The sequence below is a fragment of the Passer domesticus genome, chromosome 2 (assembly GCF_036417665.1).
Source record: "Passer domesticus isolate bPasDom1 chromosome 2, bPasDom1.hap1, whole genome shotgun sequence".
In the NCBI taxonomy this organism is placed as follows: Eukaryota; Metazoa; Chordata; class Aves; order Passeriformes; family Passeridae; genus Passer; species Passer domesticus.
The window spans coordinates 109,263,015-109,289,140 of NC_087475.1; the positions used below are offsets into that span (position 1 = coordinate 109,263,015).

The 26,126-nt window shown below is 39.1% G+C and overlaps 1 protein-coding gene across 17 annotated transcripts in view; it reads right to left on the reverse strand.

The window, feature by feature from the left end:
* BBX (BBX high mobility group box domain containing) overlaps nt 1-26,126 on the reverse strand; it is a 138,624-nt gene that overhangs the window by 18,226 nt on the left and 94,272 nt on the right. For 14 of the 17 annotated variants that reach the window (XM_064410606.1, XM_064410616.1, XM_064410614.1 and 11 more), the window contains 7 exons: nt 24,108-24,188; nt 21,865-21,945; nt 16,492-16,572; nt 13,154-13,234; nt 10,105-11,020; nt 9,080-9,218; nt 5,811-5,959 (listed from right to left, as the gene is read on the reverse strand). In XM_064410606.1, coding sequence (XP_064266676.1) covers nt 5,811-5,959; nt 9,080-9,218; nt 10,105-11,020; nt 13,154-13,234; nt 16,492-16,572; nt 21,865-21,945; nt 24,108-24,188 — 1,528 coding nt within the window. The remainder of the gene's footprint in view (nt 1-5,810; nt 5,960-9,079; nt 9,219-10,104; nt 11,021-13,153; nt 13,235-16,491; nt 16,573-21,864; nt 21,946-24,107; nt 24,189-26,126) is intronic. The other 3 variants (XM_064410609.1, XM_064410600.1, XM_064410602.1) reach the window with 2 other exon arrangements.

Below are 26,126 nucleotides of genomic sequence, written 5' to 3' on the forward strand. Positions count from 1 at the left end.
ATACTCGCCTTTTCCACTCCTCATCCTTAAAAGGAACCAGTTGTGTCCCTTACTGGGACACAACTGCAACCATGTAGGAATGTGCAATCAGGGTAAATCTATTTATACATCTGCAGTTTGCCATCTCAGACTCCATATGCAAGGAAAAAAAAGAGTAAAGTGTGTAGCACACAGAAGTATTTAGTCTTATGAAGTGAAAGCCATTCACAGACACTAGGCTGTCTGATCAATACTGAAGATTACTGAGAGAAAACTATAATCCAGACAGAGGCAGGCATAGAAGCTTTAGCATCTTGCCCATGTTGGCTTTGTGGCTCACTGCTACTTCTTTTTTAACATGGAAGAAATCAAAATTTTGGAGAAAGATTAATAAACTGCCAAAAATCTAGAAGTCAAACAACAAACCAAACAAGGTCCAAGGAAGAGATCATCTCAGGCAACATCAGCTTGAATCTGAACAGCTTTACTAGAACCTGTATAGGAAACACCTCAAAGTACAGTAGAAGAGGCCATATTCACTCAAACTTACTGAAGCGTTGTTCTACAAATTTTACAACAGTTTCCTGAGTATCACAGAGGACTAGTCTAGTGTCACTGCAACAAAAATGTAAAACAAGGAATGAGAAATCTCGGAGAGCTTGAGCAAAAGCCTAAGTGAAAGAACTAAGCTTTTCTTGATACCAAGCTTAGATGCTTCATCTACATCAACAGAAACAAGTCTTCCCACCAGTTCCACAAGAAGACAGAGGTACGTAACTACATGATTCTTGTGACATTTTTGTTATTATTATTATCCTTTACTTAGCTGATTAGCTTGGAAGAAGCAACATGTTACATACCACCCCATGTCTCAATTTCTACAACTCAACCTGCACCATACAAACCACTTCAATCACTACGACAGACAGTCAGCCAGTGTCAGCAACTCTAAGCACAATAACTGAGATGAAAAACTCAGAAGATGACAAGCATTGCACACGGGGAAACCTGTGTCTTTCATCTCTTTTTTCCCCACATCAAAGGCACCTTTGTCATCAGCCTGTATCTGCAAAATATCACTTTCCCATATGGAAAATCCAGAGACTTCAGTAGAGCCAAAGAAAATCTGCCCTTCAGTAAGGAAACCTTTAATTTCCTTCCCTTTTAGCTGTAACTCCTGCGAGACAGTGCCCAGTGACAATTAGAATACCCTTTGGCCATAAAAGCATTGAAAGAGAAGACAGGCTAATAGCTAAATAAGTCAACAGTTCATACGTGGACTTTACAATGTAACTTCTAACTCCACAAGAAACTTCATCCACACTCTTTGCCTTACCAGTGCAAGCACAGCCACCACGCTGGAGCTGACAGGATGCCTGGCTGGGCTACACCTGTTTTATGGGGACAACAGGCAAGTATTCCAAGACTTTGAACAAATGCCACTTGTGAACATTCAATCCAGAGAAAATCCATGACTGAAGAAATGAACCTAAAAGTCTTGCTGTTTGGCAACGGACCCTCTAAATATATATATATATATATATATATATATTTAGATATATATATATATATAGGGACAACTCCCTATATATATATATATATATATATATATATTTAGAAAGCTGAAAAAAACATTTTAATTTACTTGACATTGTTAGACAGCCATCTACTAATCTTGCTCTGTTGGAAATATTCTATACATTTATTCCTCTCCCTCGCACTTCAGAAATTGCCACAGGATTTAATCCCTGGCTTGTCCATAGTGCTCACTGAGGACAGTAGGGATTCCTCCTGGGAATACTTGCTATGGCCAGCGGCAGCTGTCTGGGGAAGAAGCAGGCAAGAAAATGAACCATAACTACATTTCCTCCACATTTCTGGGCATAGGCCCCCTTTTCTCTCAAAAAGTTCATTGTTTTAAAGGATCTGATCAAATAGAGCATGTTTCAATTAGATCCTAACAAAATCAAGACAACCAGTTTGTGCATTTTTGCATCTCTCAGAGGAAGGCACTGTATTTTTAGGTCATGATCCTTGGAATATTACAGCTCAAAATCTCCAAGCATCTGAATGCTTTGTACTGAGCCAAAAAAACCCCAGAGCTAAGACCAAGTGGAATGCCACAAAGAAGCATCCATTTTAAGCTGATGTTTTATTTCTAGTCCTAGAGGCCATAGACAAAAAAGAAAAAAAAAAAAGTAGACAATCTATTCCCCAAATAAAAGCACACTGTGCATTCCCCTCTTTGCCTTCCCAAAATGAACGCTTTAGTGCAGTGCTTGGTGTATAAGTGAGCATTTCTTCAAAGTACAAAGCAGAAATAATGACTCTGCCTGTTGCTCACTTGTGCATACAAGCAGATTAGTGACTAACTGCAGACAGCTGATTTCTGCATGGTGGGATGTTTTGGCACATATGCCATTGGAAAGAAGAAAAAAAAAAAGTAGACAGTCACAGCTCCAGTAAATGTCGGAGCAGGCCATCTGCACAGATTCAGTATAGCTGTATTCTTCAGCCATTTTGTGGCATTATTATTGTATGTGCATATCCCCATTCAGAACACTTGATGTGGACTTTGACAAAGCTTTTTCAATCCTGCTCCCAGTGCAGAAAGACCCCCAATCATTTCAGTGGGAGCAGAATTTAGACAATTTGGAAACTCTGAGGAAAAAAAGTGCCTCTCATTTAAGAAAAGGTTCAAATTTTCCTTTATACACGTGGATGTGAAACAGCTTTCATGTTACAGGGTTCTTCAAGTGTTTTTATGTAAAAGAACTGGCTGAAGTGTGGACTGGACATGACAAGCACAACAGAAGTAGTCAGTGGGCACTGCCCTACTGATTTTCCAGAGCAGGAAAACATCCTGACAAATCTGGCTGTGTGGTTAGGTTGCAAATCAAGCCTGTTTTAGGTATAGGCAAATGACATTTGACAGAGAATCAATCCAGCACAAAATAAAACTTATTAAAGCATACAGTTACAGTTGGGGGTGGAGTGCAGAGAAACACCCCAAACCCAACAAACAAGAACACTTCTCTCTTTGTTTTTATTCACCCAGCATCCTGAGGAAGGTTTGGAGTGCAGCACTCCAACATATTTTCTAAATTTTAAATGTTCAGTAGACACTGTAGACTTCAAAAATTAAGTAGTTATCTATGCTGAGTGAAAATGATTAGATAGTTTATGATCCTGCACACACTCCTTCAAAAACAGCAGCCCACAATTTCAAGGAGTGTTTACTTAAACATATCTCTACTGATTTTTATCTGTTATTTAGAAACACCCAGAGGCAAACACTTGTAGACACTATTTGTGCTGAACAACTCTCCCAATTACCTGGCAGAGACACACCCAAGGAAAAGACACACAGCAGAAACAGCTCCACACAAAACAGTAATGCAGAGCAGTGCGAAGTTGAGGTCTCCCACATCCCCACAGTCACACCCATAAGATTATATTGACCCTTCACGGTTCATGCTCATTGAATAAAAATGCTACTTTTGTTTAATTCTCTAATGGTGTAAAAAAGTAGGACAATTTAAAAGACCCATACCCACACCAAACCAAGCTCTATTATTTTGCATGATATGCCAGTTTCATTTCCTGCAGTACTTGCAGTAGCTTAGTAAGAGGCTACAGATCTGCTTGTGCTACACTTTTGGAGATCAGGGTTCTCTAAGAGTCTTTATATTCATCATACTTCACCAGACAACAGACCATGAGGCCTAATAGACTGTCAGTACATCACAAATTAAATGGAGGATTCAGCTTAAATGTTTGACTCAACTGGAACAAACCTTACTAAGACAGTAGTGCCTGTATGCACTTTTAGGTCAGATAATTTCAAATACACAACTCACATCCTACTTTTACACATCCTAAGAAAATAAAACGCACTTAAAATTGACCTGCTGCCATCAAATATTTACTTTTCAGCAATCCCTCCTTTCCAGAAGAAATATGGTTTGCTGAAAAGTTTTTCAACTACCTCTTGAGAGCTGACTGAACCAACTCTTCAGGGAGTTGGAATGACTGCCACAAAACCGTCAGCTTGCCCAGCTTAAGTGTGTGAATTCAACATTCAAAGGAATTAGGAGCAGGTATCACTAGCTCTTCTGGATTTAGTTTGGGGCTGTTGTTAGATGTTCACTACAGAAGGAGCAGTTACCATCCGATATTCCTGCCCTGGGGCTGCTTGTTGCAACCCCACAGCTCAGTTGGTGGAAAAGTTCATGTGATTGTTTACCATCTGCTCAGTGCAAAGTCAGCTGGCTTAATTTAAAGAACCCTTACTGTCAGCCAGAGGCAAAAGGTCTATGACTGTCTCTGCAGGGCTGTGCCAAAGCTACTCATATCAGGCATGTAACCAGCCTACAGTTATGTTTTTGACCTTCCCTTGAGACAAGGCCGAATATATTCCAAAGTTCTTTAAGTGATGCTAACAAAAATAAAAACTAAACTCTCCTGTATGAGCCTACCCAAAAGTAGAATGCAGTGCTGGGCTACCTGGCTTGAGGCAGAATTCTAGCCCACCATTCCCAAACAACACAGGGCCTGCAGAATTTCTAAATATACAAGCACCTGAACAGGTAAATACTGTAGTGAGAAATCCAGTGAGCTGCTACTACAACTTCAATTGCTAGATTACTGTAGTTGAGGAGGTTTTCTTCCCAACAGATGTTGCTTAATTACCAGTGTGTTATCACGCTGTAAAGCAATTCATTCATGCTCATTTAAGAAGTTCTGTCATCTACATACCATAAAACAAAATTAAAGGCAGCTGAAGTCAGAACTATCTTGGTATTAGCACAAGTCTAATTTTACAAAGTGGCTGTTCCACATCTAATTACAAAAATCAATACCAAAACTGGCATGCACTAGAAAAGAACAGCTGTTCAATCCTGCATACTGTAATGTGATTATTTGTGAAACATTCAAAAGGCATAGATCTAATCCTGGGTCACCTGGCTAAACCAGACATATTAGATCTTAAAACCTGTCACTCAGTAGAACTACCATTGTTGCAGAAAAGAAAATCAACTTCACATTGCAAACTGTGCCTGATGAGAATCCTTTTGAGCAGCCTTATGTCTTGTGGAATTACTGGTATATAATTCCTTCATTTTGTGATGCTTCTATACTGTATATTTGTATCAGTATTTCTGCCACAGCATAAAAATAGTTTACCCTACTACACTGTCACTTCTCTGACACCTCTGTGTCACAGGTTTCCTGTATAAAAAAATAGCCAAGTGTGTCATGAGTTTCTCCCTCCATGAGTCTCAGCAATGGAGCTGGGTATAGAATTGGTTTTCATGCCCTCTAAGTTTTTTTTAATCATATCAGGGCATTTTTGCTCAAAAATTATGACAGAACTATAATCTTGACAGAAGAAAAATTCCAGATGTTTCATTCAGACATCTCTGGTACCTTATATTTTAATTTACAGATGCTAAAATTACAGTGAAATTAAAACTAAACTTAGAAAATGTAACCTTTGATCATATGCCCTTTTTTCCCCATTTTCTCCTGGGAAAACTTGTCAAATTAATTTACCTCACTAATACTCATGTTTTTGAAAACCTTTCTTGCTATGAAAAAGGTATTTTGTGTACAAACTCTATCCAGTTCTACTTATCATGAAAACCAGGAATCAAGAGTGAAAACCATCAGCCCGAAAACTAAACCGGATGAGAACCAACTAACTGCAGTGCTAGGTAATTCTTTGACTTCAGACTTTCCACAGGTAACAGTAAAGTAAGAATGTATAAATTCCTGAGCTTGTTACAGCACTGCCATTGTTTAAGAACTTCCTGCACTTGGCAACTTACCTTTGTTGGATTTTGGTAGTTCACATGAGCCGCTTCCAATCTTTCGCTTTTTCCTCGAAACAGCTGAATTTTTCCTGTCAAAGGTAATAGGACTGTATTGAGGGAGGCTGTTGAATTTCTTTGCAAATTCTTCTTCCAATTTTGCTAAGCTAAATGGGAAACAAAACCGTTCAAATTAAATGTAACTCTTTCTGGAGAAAAAAGTATATTGTTTAAGAGCATGTCTGTGTATATACACACACCCTTCTACACAGAGAGAGGGGAAGATCAGGTAAGTGCACACACTGTACACACCAAACCAGTATATATTAATCCAACTCTGGAATGAGAATGTACATTTCTGCTTCTGCATTTGTAACAGTGCAAATTGATTACCTTAGTAGCATATGTTAAAATTAGAAAAAAAAAAATCAATGTCATACTGGTGACATTTAGCTCTGACATGTTTGCTGCACAGAGTCATACAAGAGATTTGTCTGCTCTGTGAGGAGAATGAACAAAGATAGTAAAACCAATAAATAAACCAATAAAATAACTTCACATAAAAGTTCTTACACCAGAATTAAAATTGCATTTCAAACCAGAAGAAGAATGTCAAACAAACCAATTTTCTGTGGATATTCTGAAACATGAATTGTTGGCGTGGGAATTAGCTTTGTATTTGTTCTGGGTGATTAGATTTTCTCCCCTCGTATTTTATTTGCTGTGAGATGAAAAATGCTACTAGCTTATGCTTTCATGAAAGCCAATGCACCTCCTACTGCAGCCTAACCTGAATGACAGTCAGCAGACTAACTACAACTCAAGAAATCCACAGACAAGGTATGATTGCTCCTAATAGCCAGAAGAAAACAAAGCACTCAAAAGAGGATGGCACAGCATTTCCAGCTGTAATGAATACATTGGCTTGCATAAGCTCTCTGTTCCTGCAAATTTCTGCAGCCAGGCAGAAGTAGAAATTGTGTTTTAGTAAAAGGCAAGCACACAGCTAGGCAGGTTATAAATAGCACTGTCAATGATAGAGGAACAATGACATCTTCCACTTGTTTTTAATTCTCCTGGCTATGAAAAACCTCAACTTGACAGAAGTTGGCATGACTGTTGGAAGGATGGCCCTTTACACACTTAGAAATATCACAAGAAACATGGTACTTCTCTATGCTTTCTGAAGCAGCACTTCAAACAAATTGCATTCTGAAAGCTTTGTTACACAGAAAGATACCTCATTTTTTTCTCTGTAATTATTACTTTTCTCAGGAAGTGATTTTCCATTTTAAAATACAGCCTTGGCTCTTTGCAGACCAGGTGCATGGTGGGATTAGTTTGTTTGTGTACACGTGTTTTATTTTGGTTTTAAATCACAAAGGTCTCTTACATCAGTAGTACTTGGTAGTTACCTTTTTCTCTTCCACATGGATGTTCCCTGACAACCACAAAACCATGTGATTTTCTGCTCTGACTCAGCTCCTCTCCCACTGTCTGTTCCCACCTGCCTCAGCTCCTGCCCCGAGCGCATGTGAGGGGCTGCTGCTCTAATTGGGAAGGCCAAACCTCATTTGACAGTGGATGAGCTGCCATCCTGGCTAGTAATTTATAACTTGTGTGACATGCAGGCAGGCAATGGGGAGTGCTGCTATCTCTATGTCAGTGATTAATTATTTAAAGAAATAAAAAATAGTCCACACTGTCATGAATTTTAAGACCCTCTCAGAAGCCTGGTTAGACATGTGTAGCTGAGCTGAGGTGTTCATGCTGCACAGCCTAGTCCTGCCAGGAGATACAAGCAGGGAGAGCCCTGCTTGGCAAGGGAGTGGGAAAGCACATCTGACCCAGACCATGGAATGAAATGTGGGAATCTACTGATGGGGAAGGTACGACACAGGGAAAATGATGAAAATGATGTCATTCTGAAGGGGTGAGGACACAAATGTACAAAATGAGGCTGAAATGTGATGCTGAAGGGAGCAGAGGGAGTTAAGTGGAGCAGGCAGAGGTAAAACCAGCTCTTCAAGTAGCCAGAAGATAGGTAATGCAATGAAAAGGGACACCGGATACCTTCTCCAGCACTTACCACTTCACAAATTCTTAATTCTGCCTTTACAGAGTTCACTAAATAATACTCATTAATGATGCAACTGAATAAAGATGAGAGATTGGAAAATATGTATTTTCTCATCCAGCCAGCTAATGAGGGTAGCGTTGAATGAATGATTTAGACAAGTTTCCTAGATACTCTTTGAATAAATAATTTACAACTACTTTTTTTTAATGCTACAGGATGTGATGAGTTTCCCACCATTATGTGGGAAAGTTTTCAAACTTTCAACTTAAAATATTTCCAAAACTTATACAAAGCTCTAAAAATACAAAGTGCTTAATTTTTTATTAACTAGTTTTTCTTGACTATTACAATAAACAAGATTAGGGGACTCCCACTGATTTAATATCTTTGCTGAATGTGAGCTGCAATTAATGTCACATAAACTAGGTTGTGAAAAGGGTACTGCAAACCTGCAAAACCAAACATATTATAATTTTAAGCATGAAATATGGAACAACTCCCCCTTTTAAATACATTTTCCTATCTGCAAGAATTTGCAAGCATGAATGGCAACCCAGATTTAACTACTACGCCTGCAGCTAAATAAATCTGTAATACAAAAACCATTACTTGTATACTAGAAAAGTAATTTTGTGCAGTCTTGCTAGATTTTAATGCATCTATACTCATTAATTGTTTTTAAGATATATTTAATTTCATCATGGTAGACATAAATAGTTTAAATATCTTTTCTCTATAATAGAAAAATGACATATTTATCATAATTATTTGCCAATACAAGAACCTGTTTACTATTCCTCTGTAAGCAATCTCTCCAAATGGGAAAGAGATCTCTTCTTTCTAGTCTAATCTGGTTTATGATGATTGAACACCTACACAGAACTTTAAATAGCGCTTGCAAAGTACTCTGAAAATGTAAGTAACCCTCTTCACTACTTTTTGAGCAGGTAAATACTGTGTGGTTTGTTTAGAACTGAGCAAATAACACCATTCAAATTCACTTAGAATGGTGTAAACCTGGAAAGATCTCAAAGGAATTATTTTCTACATAAATGACAGGTATTTAGAGCATGACTCAGTTCCACAGGGTTTTTCATTTCTGGAATTGTGATTATTTGTGTGTTAGATGCAGGTCACTTAGCTGCTCAGTCTTAAATTATTAGGCTGACCTAACTGAAACATCTAAAAGTGTAAAGCCACAACTTACCCAAAAACAAACTCTTCCTTTGGCTTAGTCTTTTTCAGTTTCTTGTTCCCACTTGTCCCACTTGGGGAAAAGGCCCAGATTTCTTCATTCCAGCATCCTTCATGATCTGAGGAGTTACCTTTTCCTGAGCTTCTTTTTCCTGTGATGAAAGCAGAAAATTGTTTCTCATCTTTAGAAAAATGTTCAAAAAAAAAGACTCAGAAGAAACTTGTGTACCCAGTCAATACAGCAACTTATGAAGCCTGACCTTCTTTAAGGCAGTTACAAAACATTTTTCCTTTTAAACTGGGCAATGATGATATTGACAACTATTCTGCCTGCCCTGTCCTGTCTTTTCCTGGAGTATCTCAAAAGTCAGGATCTCTTAAGGTATAAAGCAGAAAGAGATGAAGAGATATATAGTAATAAGCTTCCCTACATTACAAACATCTTTTTTCTTTTCTGACTATTCTAATTACACACATAAATCTACCCGTTGGAAAAATAAACTTCCAGACATTTCACTGAAAGCTTACAGATATTATCTCAAATTTGTCCATCCACAAGATAAAGGGTTCTCACTTACTGCCTACAGTAAAACTAACAACCATAGCAAAACCAGAACCCATTTGCTTCTTGCAGGATTGAGAACTATGCTCACAACCACAAGAGTTGTTTATATAGAAACAAGGTAATTGTTTGGGGTTACACACATCACAGGTCCTGCACACATCTACCATCAGGCTGACAAATTAAACAACAAAGACTTCAGTGAAGAAGTCAAAACTCAGATCATGAAAGATAAAAATAGAGCAGCCAGGAGTTTGTGAGGTAAGCAGGAACACAGATTGCAAGACTTGAAAAGACCTGCTGTGGAACAGGGAGCCCAGCCACTGCACCTGTCCTTAGCATCTCAGGTGGCCAGACACAATATTCCCACTGCACACTGCTCAAACTCCAGCTTAAACATGGATTTTTGCTTTTCCTCCCACTCCAGGCAGGCTTTTGCAGTTCATGCTGTAAACAAAACACTCAAAGCCACCCACCTCTGTCCACATTAGCGCGCAGAGATGTGAGCATGCCCTCTGACACCAGAGTTTTATAAAGAGCACCTTTGCAAGATCTCTCTGATTTCCTGGAGCCACAGGTTTCTATCTTTTTAACACAGTCACTGTCCTCAGTTTTGACCTGTTCTGGTAAGCTCTGGGGTACCACCTCCTCTGTTGGGGTCAGTGGTTCCACTTTAATGTTATCAGAAGCCTCACACGGTACTTCCTTGCTGGCTTCAATACTTAGGAAATCGGGAAGCTTGGATTCTTTGGTGGTCTCCACTGGTTTCTCCTTTGATGTTTTCTTTTCTTTCGATTTCACTTTTTTCTTTGGTGATTTTGTATCCAACATGCTTCCCTTCACATTTGAGACAGGGCGGTTTTTTTTGCGGGGAGTATCCGCGAGTCTCTCAGCACCCCAGTCCCCCTTGGCCACGGCTTCAATTGTGTACATTACACTTTCAATGTCCGACTCGGAGGACTGCCTCTTTTTACAAGATTTTTTGGGGGTGGATTTTTCATTTGTGTGCCGGTCCAACTTATTTTTTTTCTTTTTCTTCTTTATCTTTTCTGGCTTTAGCCCAAGGATAGTCATGTCACTCATGAAAAGCTCTGGAGAACGGCACACGTGATCCTTTGTGTTATCCTTCCTCTCAAAAGGACTGTTTTCCAATGCAAGACTAGTAAATTCTCTGCATTTTGCAGTTTCTGATTCCTCAGCTTTTGTTTCATCTGGGTTTTGCATTTTTTCTGTCTCTGATTGTTCTACTTTTCTATTACTGGAGTCTTTTACTGTTGTTTTCTCCAGTTCTACTTCCATGTCCTCTGAAACTTCCCCTTCCTCATCTTCCAGTGCTTCCACTTTTGTTTTCCCAGGTTCTTTCACTTTTACTCCTTCTGAAGCAAGGCACATCTAAAATAAGTTTAAAAACAGTCCCATGAAACAAAAGTCTACTGTTAACATTACTTATACGAACAGGCGCGTTTAACTGGCATTTTAATTTAGGAAAGCAAACTGTGCTACAGGTACCATACTGAAAAACAGGCTGAAGACATGGTGAAACTGATGCAATGGGATGAGGGCTAAGTGCTAGAATAAGGCTGGTAGGTTCATTGCTCTAATAGAAAAAAACTCCATCTGATCTCAGTGGTGTTTCCTTTAAGGCTCTTTATATCATCTGGAAACCCACTACTAGACAGATTTTCACAATATATGAAATGCAACAGAACAGAGTTATCTCTGACTACTACATCCGTTCCCCCTTCAACTTTCAAATGTTCCTAATACAATTCCTTTCTCCATTTTCCAAATGGCCTTGATGGAGGGAGGGAAAAATGTTTACTGAATCTCCCTGAGATTATTTTTTTACTTGAATGTAGGAAATAATTTGGAAGGTAGTACAAAAGCCTTCCAAATCTTTCTTCTCATGTCATAGACTTATTTTGCAAAGAACGGCAAAGCAGCAGTGGTTGCCATGGTTATCTCCTCCTAGAGATAACACTAATGGAAACCAAAATCCTTATACTATCTGAGGAACATCGATATTCAGAAAAAGATCTGTCAGAAGGTCCTCAGACTGCCATGTTCCTACAGCAATGACTTAGGAGATCCTCTCTGGTTTGGATCACCTGTAAGCTATGTGGACACGGCTACAGAAGGTAGTCCCTCACGGTACCAACCAACAGCCCTTAGGAAGACATGCTTTGTTCTTACTGTCCTCTCTCAAAGCCCCCAAGCTGAATTTCCAGTGCAGTTTTGTTTTTAGAACAAATGTCAACCAGTCACCTGGAGCAAAACCAGATGGAAGAGGCTTGCTTTGAACCAGACATCAGAAGTTTCCCACAGCTCAGCCCACAGGCCATGTGGTCAGTATGGATGTACCTCCCCGAGACACATGGGTTCTCTTTAGGTCCATTTGAGATTTCTCAAATTGGCAAGGCTTTTTTTCCTTGCAAACTGAAAAAGTCTCTCATACCAATTTATGTAAGAACATAACACCAATGATTTGGATGTTTTTGTAGCAGGTTTCCAAAATTCTTGCTACCCAAGGTAGAAATTACTGATCTAGTTCAGGATAAGCTGGGCTGAGCACTGTAAAGTACCAGAGCTTGGGCAATACACGGTAGCTATTGGGAAGGAGGTTAGACTAGGCAAAGGAGAACTCCACAACTGATGTGGGTTCTTGGTACAAAGCTGCTTCTGTGACTTTTTTACTACACTGCAATGTTAAGCACAGCCTGTGATTTTTAAAAGCTGAAGCTCAATCTTTAAGATGGAGCTCACTGGACTAAGAATATTTTGTCAATTCAACATACATTCCATAGCCAATGGATTTTTTCCTTTTATACATTTGCTTCTTCTGCAGTAGCCAGTTGTACAGAGCTACAGGTGTGGCTACAAAAAAAGTGACTTCTGTCTTGTCAGCAAACAAACTTGCAATTAAACAATCTTCAAGACTGGGAAAACTTAAAAAAAGTGTTTAGAAACAACAGAAGGCAAAATTTCAATGAAGTGCCATTGGTTTTAACTGCTCCCAGAAGGAAGATCTGCTGAGAGTACCACAGCAAAACTTCTATGTAAGTTATTGACCTGTTAGTTCACCTGAAAAATAAAATGGGCATGAAAAGCAAAAATAAATGAAAGCAGCTCATGACTATTAACATGAATTTGTAATCGCAATGCCTGAATTTCATAACACAGCCATCCAGTCCTCTCTCTCAACTATTTGTGTCCTTCAGCTAAGCCCTAAGTCCTCAAAGCCTAAATAAGAAACTGAATCCATTTCAGTTGCAAGAAAGTCCCTTTGCCACCAGGAATTGGTGGTACTTCTCAACTGCACCAGACTCTTAGAAACCTCTAAGTTGATGGCTAATCTGGGGAAATCTTGACTTGTGGCATCTGAGCCATGATAATTAATGGTTCTGTAAGCAGCGGTGCAATTACAACTGTATCACTGTTCTGCCTTACAGACTTTGGCAATCAACAGCTTTAACTTCTCCACCCCACTGCACCTGGGGCAATTAGTCACCAGTGTTTTAGTATTACCTCTGCCAGCTGAAATAATGCTGATGTTCCACACTGTTTTGTTAAATCCGAAGGCCCTGAATGGGATGTACTTGAAGAAATCTATGGAGAGAAAAATCAACACAAATAAAACAGTCTTTGGTCACTACCAATTCTTTTATGTTTATGACACAGCTTTTCAATGGATTGTTTTCCCCCTTCCTAAAATTAATTAATAAGATTATATACTAAAAAAGAAGTGTAGACCTGTGCATGCTAGTATGAATAAAAGCCCACTGCAGCACTGGTGGATAATGCTACCGTACACTAAACAATACTTGCACATTTGGGGTTTTTCTTGTCAGGACTCCCTTTGAAGAACAGCATGAACTGAAACACATGCTCTTTCACACAGGAACAGACTCCAGCAGTTAAGCAACAATCTACACTAGCATGCAACCCAGCTGGTGGTGTTTTTAAAGGCTTAGCAGGACACTGAATTCCAAAATTTTTAATTATTTCATTATTACAGGTTAAGGAGGCTATTTCTTTCAGGTTATGATTTGCCTTTTGGTGTCCTGTAGGACTCATATAAAAGAGATGCTCTGAACCCAAAATTAAGTAGAAGCCCTCAAGCCTTTGGTAATCTTTAGTATTCCTCAGAATAAAAGGAAGCTGTCATGCAAGCATGCAGCTAATTATCCTCCAGAATATTTTTCCTGTATTAGGCCATGATCCTCTTCAGTACTTTTGAGTGTTTTGTATCAGTTTTGAGCTAGGTGCAAGGAAATGATCTTTTCTAAACAACTTTAACAGTATCAGTATCAGGATTGGCCACTAGTATGAAAAAAATGTTACATTTTTAAGGACATATCACATTATCTCAGACCAGGCTTGTGGGTTTCTTATACTTCCTTCTTTAGGCTGCATAAGAAAGTGAAGTTATAAGGGACTGGGGAACCAAGGTATTTACACCCTTTTGTCTCTCCCTGTACCCACAAACTCAGTTTTCATTGCTCTCAACCAACATGGGCCTACAAAGTTGATCACAGAATTTGGCCTGTCACTGCCATAAAGGAAATAAACAAAAAACAACCCTGTTTCTGCATCTCCTGGAAGATGCAGCTTCTCACAGCACCTCCCAAGCTCTGACCATCAGAGCTCATGATGCTGACAGCCAGGTGCTGCCAGTGCTGTGCAGTGGCCCCCCTCCCTTGGTGAGGTGATGCTCCACTCCTGCACTGCCTCCCTTCGCTCTTGTGCCTCCACATTGAAGACTAAAGACAGGAAGGGACTCAGCAGAGCTGAACAGCAACAGCCTCCCAGGCTTCAGAATGCAGACTGGCTCCAACCATTTGTACAAACTTAGAAATCCTCAGAAGTTTTAGAAAATAATTAAACTACCTTCTGCATTTTATTTTAATCACCATCTGTGAAATATTGTGAAATATCAAAAAGGAAGGGATAGGGAAGTTGGGGGGGGGAGAAGAAGATAAAATTGTTTAATCTACATAGCAAAGAGATGAAGGAGGAGCAGAGCAATGTAGTATGCTGAAGAAGACAGGCTCCCAGGCACCAGACACTTGCCATGCCAGCAGCATGGAAACAGTAGTCCCCTCCAGTGCACAGCATCTGCAGTTTGGAGTTACAGCAGCACAGCACAGCTGTCTGCCAAATCCACTTGCAAACCTAAGACACCCTCGAGGTGATTATGAACATGGTTTATTTGGGATACTCCAAACAGGGACTGAACTGCTATCTGAAAACTTAATATCATTTATTCAACTATGATCCAACATTAGAGATCTCCAAAACTGGGGAAAAAAAGAAGAAAAAAATCAATAGTACTGATGTCCTACAAGAGCTAGAGACATAGAAGATGTGCCTAGCACATCTGCTGTGTTTTTCCCTGCTTGAATCAGAGCCTTTAACGTCCATTTTGTGTATTAAATTAGGCTTGCAGGACACCATCTGAGCAATCACGGAAACCTGTCCAACATACAATGTCATGCTGCCAGACTTAGCTTCACTTTTTCTGCCACCTGCAGTAGAAACTCTGCACTCCTGTGGACAAGCATCTGTCCTTCTACTAAATTAGGGCTTCACGAGCTTCATAGTCACATCACAACTTCTAACACTGACTTCTAAAAATCAGGCTGCACACAGCAATAAGCCTTACTCCAGAACAGCATTACTCAGCCTGCTGCTGTCCTGTTAGAGGCCATGTTACAAACTTCTGGTGTCCCTGAGTAAATACTACCAGCCCTTCTGCTGGCCCAGAGCTGCAAAAGCCAAATACCCTTATGGATCACTGACGACAGTTGGGTGTAATCACCCTTGCACAGACACTGCTGGCAATAGAGCATATAGTCACAAACTCTACTACTGCCAGAGACTGTCTGTACAGTAAGGCAGATTTTCTTCCACTCATTTAAGTTCCTATAAAGCCACAGTCTTGCAAGACAATCCATAGAACAACACATGAAATACTTTCATTTCAATGCTTCCAACCTCTGCCTTTTTCCTGAGAGGGACCGATCTCACCAGCAAGAATTTAGGGCTGGCTGCAACTAGACAGGATCCAGAGAACCATTTTCCTTACTGAAACAGGATGTGAATTTGAAATAAAAAACTAAAACACCACAACAAAAACCAACAAAAAAAGTGTACAGGTAATGTGCTAGCATACTCCCTTATTTGTCTGGAATACAGCATGTATCTTCATCTTTCAATCTTCACAAAGAATAGCATCTGCACATCAAACCTCAGAGATTTTTGAGTGTCTCATCCATATCAAAGAGAAAACCTCTACAACGTTATATTTAAGACTCACAGAGAACTTCTAGGACTTTGAGGAAACCTGACCCAGCATTCTTGATTACTGCTGACAGTTGCCAATTTCAAAATTTAATACACTGCATCAACTTTCAACTCTTGACACAGATTCCTGATGACCTCAAAGTCTACTCTTCTTTTCCTATTCTCAGTCCCTGATTAAGCAATGCACCTTCCAATCATCATAATTAAAGCTTTATTTTTTTAATCCTGGTATGCAGCTCCTCATTAAAAATACTGTTATCTTCTGTCTTTGCTGTTCTCCTGAGCATTGTTTTTATTACCATTGTAAAGCTAAATTTCCTAAAAAGAAGTGTAACTTTCTGTGCTGTCTCTAAGAAAATAAGCACATTCACAAGCATCTAAAAGACTAGGTCCCTGGGACCACAGCCACTGCCTACTTCTCTTGGTATATCATTATTTACTAATCTATTTTTATGAAAACACCAAATTTTATACTAGAGCAAACCTTAAACAATTCATACTTTTTTTGTGGAGAAGTTATACACATCCTCCCCTTCTGACACTAGTGGGTATAACTTTACCTCTGCCAACTGGAAGAGTGCCGACTTCCCACAGTGCTTTACTGGCTCGGGACTTGGCAACTGGGAAGTATTTGATGAGATCTAGGTTACAAATGAACAGAGAAGAAAATATTTCAGTGGCACACAGGAAAGACAGAAAGGGAGGGGGAAAAAAGGAATGGAAAATAAGAGATTAGTTAAATCAGTTAATTTTACTTCTTTCTGGCAGAAGGACCTACTTCAGACAGGCAACCCCACCCAAGAAACACTTAACAGATAAGTAGAAAACAGGAGAATATAAGCAAATACCACATTCCTTCCTTGGATTACGCTCATGGATACTCTATGTTTGTACTGTCCACAGCTAATATTCACGCTGTATGTTTCACATCTCTTTTATGTGACCAAGTGAACAAATCATACCTGTTGCTTAAAAATATGCCCTATTAGTTGTTAAGGTTAAATAAAATTCTCTCAGAAGGTTTGGGCAGTATTTCCCATTATTTAGACATAGATAAGGACCATCTGTCCTCACAGGCAGTTATTGTTTCACTTTCTTTAGTTATGAAAAAGGAAGTAAGACCTATGTCTGAAGATTAAATCTAGACTTCCAAAGAGCTGTTGGTGTGCCAGCACCTCTGATAAGTAAATAACTACCATTACCACTTTAGGGAATTGCTTTTACAGCAGATTTTTTTCAGACCCGCTTTCCAGTGCAGCATTATAAATTCAGAAATGCAAGAATTTTCTGATATGTGACCTTTTTTTGGCTTGGCATGGCATTGCATGGTAGTATTTGACTTAGAAGCCTTTAAAAGCCTTGGGACAAAATCATCAGTGTTTCTGTGGTATCTCCCTCACCACAAAAATCACACTTGGGACCATGATTGCACAGGTAGTGACAGGACAAGGCAAATGGTTTTAAGGTGAAAGAGGACAGGTTTATGGCAGATGTTACGAAACATTCTTAACTCAGAGGGTGGTGAGGCACTGAACAGGTGGCCCAGACAGGCTGGTGCTCACGGCCAGGCTGGATGGGTCTTTGAGAAACCTCGAGTGGAAGGCGTCCCTGTACGTGGCAGGAGGGTTGGAACAAGATGAGCTTTATGGTCCCTTCCAATTCATAATATCCTATGGTTCTATGATCTTCCACATGCAAAAATTATGTTTGCCTTTCTCCTTGTAATTAATTCTTTCTTTTGAACTAGGTTATTTAAAGAATTTAGCTTTCAATTACCTGTCAAAAAATTTATTATTACACTCTCCACGACATCCTCCTCCACCAAAATCCACGACATCCATTTCACTTAAACCTATTTAAATACAGCAAATAATACTCAAATGTGCACTAGCAGTAATTTTTAATATTAAATTGAAATTTTTAATATTAAACTGAAATTTCAGCATCCTAGTTTTGCTTTGAGACAGTTCAGTGAACCTGCTCAGGACTCCACTTGACTAAGTGATTTTGTACACTGAACTTCAACTTTTTATCTTTCTATTTTAACAAATGCTCATCTCAATGATTTTTTTCCCCGCATAATATGAATGGCAGAAAAAGGAGAGAACAACACCCACATGCACCGAATTATAACTTGAGAACATACAGGCATATCTTGCCTCTTGATGCAGAAAGTGAGGAAACAGTAACAAGACAAACTAGTACTAAAAGAAAGAGGAAGCAGACACTTCATATCAGAAAAAAAAACCAAACCCCAACCTTTGAAGAGCTAAGAAAACAAACAACAAGTGACAGAATTGAGATTACAGATCGCATTCTCTGGCTTAAGAACATCTCCCAGACTTAAGAATAAACAGAATCTCCAAAATTACAACTACAAACAGTCCTTTAGTTATGTAGAGGTTTAAGTGGAGGATTGTGGGAACTCAGTAGGATCAAGTTACTATCTTTTATTACTGTACAGGTGGGACTTTAGCTATTATATTACATTTTCATTTGCAAAAGAAACTTCATCTTCCTCCCAGAACAGGCGTTTTCATCTTCCTCCTAGAACTACTTTTTCTTCTTCCTCCAACACAAACATTTAATAATTTCAGTATGTGGCCAAACAGCAAATACATTTTTCTTTACCTGGGAAGATTACAGCTTTACATATGGAAGCTGGAAGAGCAAACACTCACTAGTTTTTACACTCCAAATTTTAAGGTATCTTGACCAAAAGTTTTGGAAGCTCAAACTTCCTGTTCTGCACAGAAATAAACAGAGAGCAAACCTTCTCAAAGTGAGTATGTAAGAATGCAGCCTGGACAAAACCATCCATGTCATGCTTTTTTTTCTTAAATGAAAGTAACAGTAACATGATGGACTAGCAAAAAAAAAAAACCACAAACATGACCTTGTTGCATACTGCACGTGACTGTTTTTTTTTGCTTGGTTTGTTTTTTTTAAATTAAATTACTTTGAGAAACAAATTTAGAAAAGCTGCTGAAAGCAGAGAGTTTGGTAGTTGTGGATTAATTTTATTTTTAAGATGGTTGAACTAGCAATTCTTTTGTTTCCATACCCCAGAAGCCTTTTCTTTAATAATGAATAAGAGTTTAGGAAAGTAAATCCAAGAGGTACTCATCTTTCCTCTCAAGGAAGCAATCACCACCATCTGTTCACATTTGCCAAACACAGATGCAGTAAGACCAAGGGGTCCCATCTGCTCTGCTTCCCTCTCATGGCAAGGAAGGGGACAGTGACCAGTCCCTGTGAGCAGCAAGCCTGCAAACAGCCACTGCCCTAAGGAACACTGCTCAGAAATCACAGCCTTTCCATACGGGTCCAAATGAGAAGGACAAAAGTAGGGCCAACTACTTGCAAGGTCAGAAGCAGAGAAAGCCAAAAGCATAACTTGACAACAATACAAACTTCAAAAAGCTCTTATGAGGATGTCACATCATCTTTGAAGACCTCCAAGGCACTTGCCCGTGCACCCACAGAACCGAATGAAGTCTTGCTTCCAGGATTTTCATCATCTGTTGTGGCAAGTCACTGAGCAGGCCTCATTAGGCATATCCTGAACAGCTTTAATTGACAACTACAACACTTGGGCTAGACAACCAGATGAAAGACTAACTGAGGCTGTAAAGACAAAAACAGTCCCATGCTATTCTACACATAATGAGCTGTTTCTGAGTGACAGGGCACTTGTACTCCTGGGGTAAAGGTGTCTGTTTTAAATGACAAACCTACTCAATGGGATCGCTGTCTTCACAAAGAGGCACCTCTTACTCACCCTGCTGCAAGGGTGGTGAAGAGAAAGGCAACATATGAGGAACACCCAGCTAGAACCAAAACTGAGCTGGGATGGCTGCCAGAAGTCTCCAGGCACATCAGACCAGAGCACACTTCATATTTCTTCACAGGTCTACTTGGCTACTGGTTAAATAACTACTTTCTCTCCTTCTCTTTTTTCTTTTGTAGCACATTGATGACAGCAGCCTACTGCAAATTGCTTGCCATAATTTAGTTCTCTAAATGCAGTAATGTGTTCATATAGACAAGATGCAGTAAGAAGTGGCACAGTAAGGAATAGGACTTTTGCCAAATTTCACAGTGACAGCCTGTGCAAATGAAAGCCCTTATAGCTGAAAGAACACAAGCAGCTTTAATAGCAGGGGAGAAAGCTTAAAGAGGTTCTGTAACATGCTCAATACTTTCCCCAGGAGCAACCTAAATTAAATAACCAGGCTACAAGCTTAGAAAAAATGTCATTTCTCTACTGCTATAGATAAAAAAATTATGTTCATCACTGTCATTAAGGTTTCACAGCAAGAATAACCATGGCTAAGGTAGGTTTTTAATTTTTTTTCCTCTTTACTAAATTTGTCTCGTATTTCCAGCCACAGAACAAAATCAACCCCTCCAGACTGCACACGCATTTAAATATTTTTACAAGAAAAAGAGATTAACCCTGACTCTAAAACTGTCCTCAGTAAATCCTAGTTAATTTTCTAAGCACCTCTTCTACCTAACATTCATATGTGTACTCCAATGTGCCAAAAGAGCTCACTCAGCATAGTGGAATGCAACTCAATGCACTATCACATCCATATGACAATCTTCAGGTTTGTAATTTTGTTTGTTCAATTAGGAGACGAAATGGTCTTAGGTTCTGTGAAATTCTGAGAGTATGGCTAAGCCAGGTTTTATATAACAATTTAAGAATGTTGTACTAAATGCAATACATACTGTGTTCAACTCTGCAACTACCCAGAATGACTTGATATTTTTGCAACTAAGTTAGCAGATTCACTTGTAGTATTAGTCCAGTATTTTGCAATAAAATTAACAAGAAATGTTCTCGTTTGTATCTTTTAACTTGGTTTAAAAGTCTAGCTTCAGCACATAGTTTCATCCTGCTCAATTCCACTAATTTTCTCAAAAGAGCTTTGCAAATTGACTTCTAACTTTCAAAGCTGTGGTACATATGAAAATACCTTCATTATTAGAGATATTAACTGAATTGTATCTTTTATAGGAGTGTTTGTAGCTAGGTATTTTTGTGACACCTGAATCAGTAAATTGATTTGTCTTCCTTGGCCTGCCTAAGAAAACACTAAGGCCCATTCCAGCCACGCTAAAAAGCATAGCAGACAAATCAGCTCAACATTTCACAGAAGGAAGTGCATGAAACACAGAGTAACAATCAGGGTATCTTTTAATCCCTTTATGCTCCTCTGCAATAGCACCAGCTCCAATCCCAGCCTTTTCAGACACACACAAAATGCACCTGCAGCTTAAATGATTCTGCAAGCAGTATCAGACTCCCCCAAATGGGCAAGAAGAGTAAATGTGCAGAAAGTCAATTCACAGAGGCATATTCAACACATGGGAGAAGAAATTCCTAAAAGCGGCATTTCACAAACTCCCAATCTTCAGTATGTAGAGGAAGGCAGAAAGGCTACATACTTATGGGAAACTGATAGGCTTGATAAGTCACCACCTAACTGATGCTGTTAAATATTCTTGTGGTTGTTGTGATAAGCTTCCTTTGACCTGCAAGGATTCCAAATAATTCCTACCTCTAGGACAATCACTATTCTGCCCTGCTGCATCCTCTTCCACAGGCAGTGCAGTGCTATTTCAGAATGTCTTTTAATTGCTGTTTTCCTGGATGTAAATTAAAAGGCCATTTGGATAGTAAGTCTGCAGTTGGTTCCATCCTTTGGGTACGGAATCCCCAGTATCTCTCAGCTGGTAGAACTGGCCAACATCTCATCCAGTCACTGGTTATTCACCCCATGGTTTCTTAACACAATACTGTTAGGAAGATACACATCTCTTGATGGGAATCTCTGATAATACAGGGTGCTTAGCCATTCAGTGGCAACTCTTAGGGTTCCTTGCTTCCTCCCATCCTCCCCCACCACATTCAGCCATTGTACCTCAGCAAACTGAAACAATGCAGACTCCTCCGTTTGTTTTACTGCCCCCAGGACTCCAGGCTGTGACGTGTTGGAAGAGATCTGTCAGGAAAACAATTATGCTTGTATTACCTAACTGTTCAGTTTCAGTATCACACTTCAACATGCTAAATTTATAATCTGACATAAAAAGATTCCTGGTACTCCAGAGAATGCAAACGAGTCCCAACACACCCTTAGAACAAACAGTATCTGTTTTCCAGGAAACACATAAACAGGTGATCTGTGAAATGATAATCTTGAATTATTTTTCAGAAGAAAAATCCTTCCTAGGATCTACAAAATAAGCTTTTTTTGAAGGGCTTTTATTTGCCTGCTGATATATAAAAGAAGGGTTAGCAACAAGTACTTAACACTGTATTGTATTTCACAGTTCAGTGGAAGACCTGAGACTGCAGAATGGTGGTGATGACAGAGCACAAATTGCTACTTAGTACAGAAGGTAAAGCGTGGATAGAAACACAATGTGCGCCAGGTATTTTGAGACACCAGATCTATCCCACACACTAAGTTAACTGCATTTCATACTGTTTAACTTGTGTCGATTAGTTTTGTTGCAAATGACACCTCTGATTAATGTCAGACTTCACTGCAAGTATCAATTATTTTGCCACTGACACACATACCTACCATGCACTGGTTAGGTGCATCCTCTCCACAGGATGTTCAACATCCTTGAAAAATAAGACTAGCTAATTTGCATTTCTAAGTACTGATCGTCAGTAGGCTACTTCTAAACCACATGCTTTAGCAATGCAGGTGAGCTTGTTTCCTAGCACCCACTAAACATTTTCTTCGATGGGCAAGGAAAAGCCTGAGGTCAGAAACCCTTAGCAAGGGTGTATCTGGCAGTACACAATTCCTGCCTACTACCACATGCAACTGGCACCTCCCTCCTTTGGCACTGTAAAATGAACTGAAACAATTAGGTGAGCTGGTATTTGTCTTACTCTTTAAAAGATTCAGCAGTGAAATTCAATACAAGACATTGCTCTACTGACAGTATAAGCACACAGAAGCACCTCGGAAATATGGGAAGATGGATGTTGAATCATTACCACAGAAGTGTCATAAGTGATACTGGAATTAACCAATTCTAAGAAGCATCTAAGTATTGCTTTTCATTGCTGGCACACCAGGCATTTCCTCTTCCTAACAAGAAAAGCCAGCAGGCTGTTTAAGAGCCTAATCTACTTCACTCTGGCCATTATCTTTAATCAGAAATAAAGGATCAGTGCTCCAATTTATTTCTAATACATTTGAAAGACCCAGATCTTAAGCTGGAATTCAAGGGCTTGTGCACTGATGTTAAAATGTCCAACTGAAAAAGAAGTCCCATTTCTTGTGTGCTAGGATTGCAATGTATCTGCTCCCAAAGTGATGATCTTTTAGGGAGGAGTATGAAAGTGCACAAGGCAATGGGTAATAAAGACACACAAGTCAGACTCACAGCTGGTGTGAATACAGGTAATAAAAAGCCCTCACTATGACAAAATTTCTTTCCATATACACTTACTTAAAAACTACCCAGTGAGTTGTAAATCAGTACCTATACAACTAAATATTTCTGTGTCATGTATTATGATTATTTCAAGAAACAAGTGATGCTTGCAGAGAGTTCCTTGCGTTCTCATTTTTGTCATGTTATTTATATCTGTGAAACCCATTAAGACTTGGATGAAACTTTCTTCAAAGAAAAAGAACAACACACACCACAGTTGCACTTCTGGCAATAACTGGAGTATGTTGACAAAAATACTGTACACTGCAAAATTAAAGCACACTTGCATAGAGCTGTTTGATGGTTCTAGAAGAAAATTTTGGAGATTTAAGAACTAGAATGATTTTTGACTGAGCCGATGACTAAAGCAGCCACACTAGATTAGAAACATCCAAACATATGTTAAAACCTTAGTTAATAAGGCTCTAGTTTAAAACTAAGTGCATGAATGACATATCTCCATATTACAGCTTAAACCACAGCTCCATTATTGCACTTGGGTTTCCACCAGGGTCCTAAACACACTCTCCTGCACTTCAAGTCTTACCAACCTGATAAATGATTCAACAGCATAAAACCAAAAATGAGGCAAGAAATAAAAGCATCAATTTTAGTTAAAGACATTTGATTTTTCTTTAGCTGGACATCAGATGCTTCTTAAAAGGATACACTTAGAAGAAAACCTTTTTTTAAAGAAACTCACCTCTGCAAACTGAAACAATGATGACTTCTGACAGGCTTCTGTAGAATTAGATGTATCAGACTGGCAAGTACTGGAGGAAACCTGGAAAAGGGAGAGTGCAGGGTAAGACCTCAAAGGTGCTTCCCTCAAGCTAAAAACAACAGTGAGCAAAATAAACTATTTAATACAAGAAGGACAAGCCAATGTTTCACAGTCCTGGAAAGATTAAATCATATTTCCAGATGAAAACATTGCTTAGCGCTCATTGTAATGCATTTGAAAACTGTTTTAGAAAAAAAGACCACAAAAATACCAGGCATTTCTTCTCCTTTTATGATTCTGAACTTGTCAGAATTGTTTTATACAATGGAATATCAATGGATTATACTGAACTGCACACATAACTATCTTGTATTCTTGATGCTCTCAACACTGCTATATCTGTAATTTGTGCTATAATTCTGAGTAAGATTAAATAGAAGGTAAAAAAATATTTTGAAGACAGTTGATGACAGGAATACTAATTAGAAAAATAATCTCCAATCATAACAGCATGAAAATAAGTAGATAAGGGTAGCACAAGCCTAAAATTTCTCAAATCATGTACCTAAACATACATTTTAGAAGTGCTTTTGAGAAGCAGTGCAAGAAAGTCATTATAACTGAAAATAAAATACAAAGAAATGACTGTGCAAAATCAAAAGCCTTACTTAAATTAACACAGATCTTAACCATGGTAATCTTATTAGCTAGAAATGTGTTAATCAAGCATTATTCTGTAAAGGAATTCTATCAAATATGATACATTCATTAAGTGTCACATTTGAGTGTAAAAGATTTACATGTGTAACTCCTAGGAGAATGAAATACTGTTAGAATAAAATAAGGTATGTAACACGGCTTGTAAGAAACAGAAAAAAGGAAGGAGGCTTTGTAAGATTTTATAAAAAGTAACAGAATGGAAATTTTTTCCCTAGCAACTTTTTTCCCCCTCAAAATATCAGTTTACTTAACAACTTCAAAAATAAACGTGGGCTTTCTTCTTATTCATTACCTAAACAAGTAAATCAACAGCTTTTATTGCTGAAAGCACATGAGATTTAGCTACTGCCTGCACCTGCTAGTAAGCACGAAGCCTCACAGCATGTGCAGCTTGTCCTGCTGCTGCTTGTCTGAGATCCTGAAGCACTGCAATAGCAACAGCAGCATTTGCCTTCAGGAATCTGCTACCCATGCTCCCCTGGAAACACAAAATCCAAGTGTAGCAACCCAGAGGACAAGGGGAAATTCACCAACGTGACAATTGGCTTACATATCTAAACAAACTTGTTTCTTCTCTGCCATAAACTGGATCAGCATCAGTTACTCCTGTGACCACTGTATTTATTAAACCACTGTATTTATTAAACACTGACCATGATGTTTCATTGGTGTACTATGGGAATACACCAACCCAAAGGGCTATAAAGAATGTACTTCTAATGTCTGTCTTCTGCCCTTTTGGTAGGTTTTCCTACAGTTTTCACTGCCTTAATGTTTATAACTGACTTTTATCATATTTCTGTACAGTCTGTTTAAGATGTCTGTGCCTTAACAGTAGTCTGGACTATTACCAGAACAGTATCTGACTGCTTTTGAGAGACCCATCTCTGAAGGTGTGAGACTCTGCAGAGGTGCAAATATGTAAAGTCGCTGCTTGCATGTCTGGGCATTCATTTGGTCATTTTAGGCCTCTGCACTGGTGGGATTTTTAAAAGAATAACCAAATTTTGGACTTGTTTCCCATATCTTCTGCAGTTCAACCAGCTGCCTTATACTGCTCTGCTCCAAGTTTGGAGCCATTGAGCCATGGACCCCAGGAGCATCGTGCTGGAGTGGCAGTGCCCTTCCAAGAGAGGCTACCCGGGCTCAGCCCCCACAATACAGCTGCTGTCAGACACTCAGGATGAGCCTTCTCACTGCCTCGGATGCCACGTGCTGGGGGCTGGGCACAGCTTGTACACCTGGTGGTACCAGAACCATTTGCTGTGGGAGGTGTGA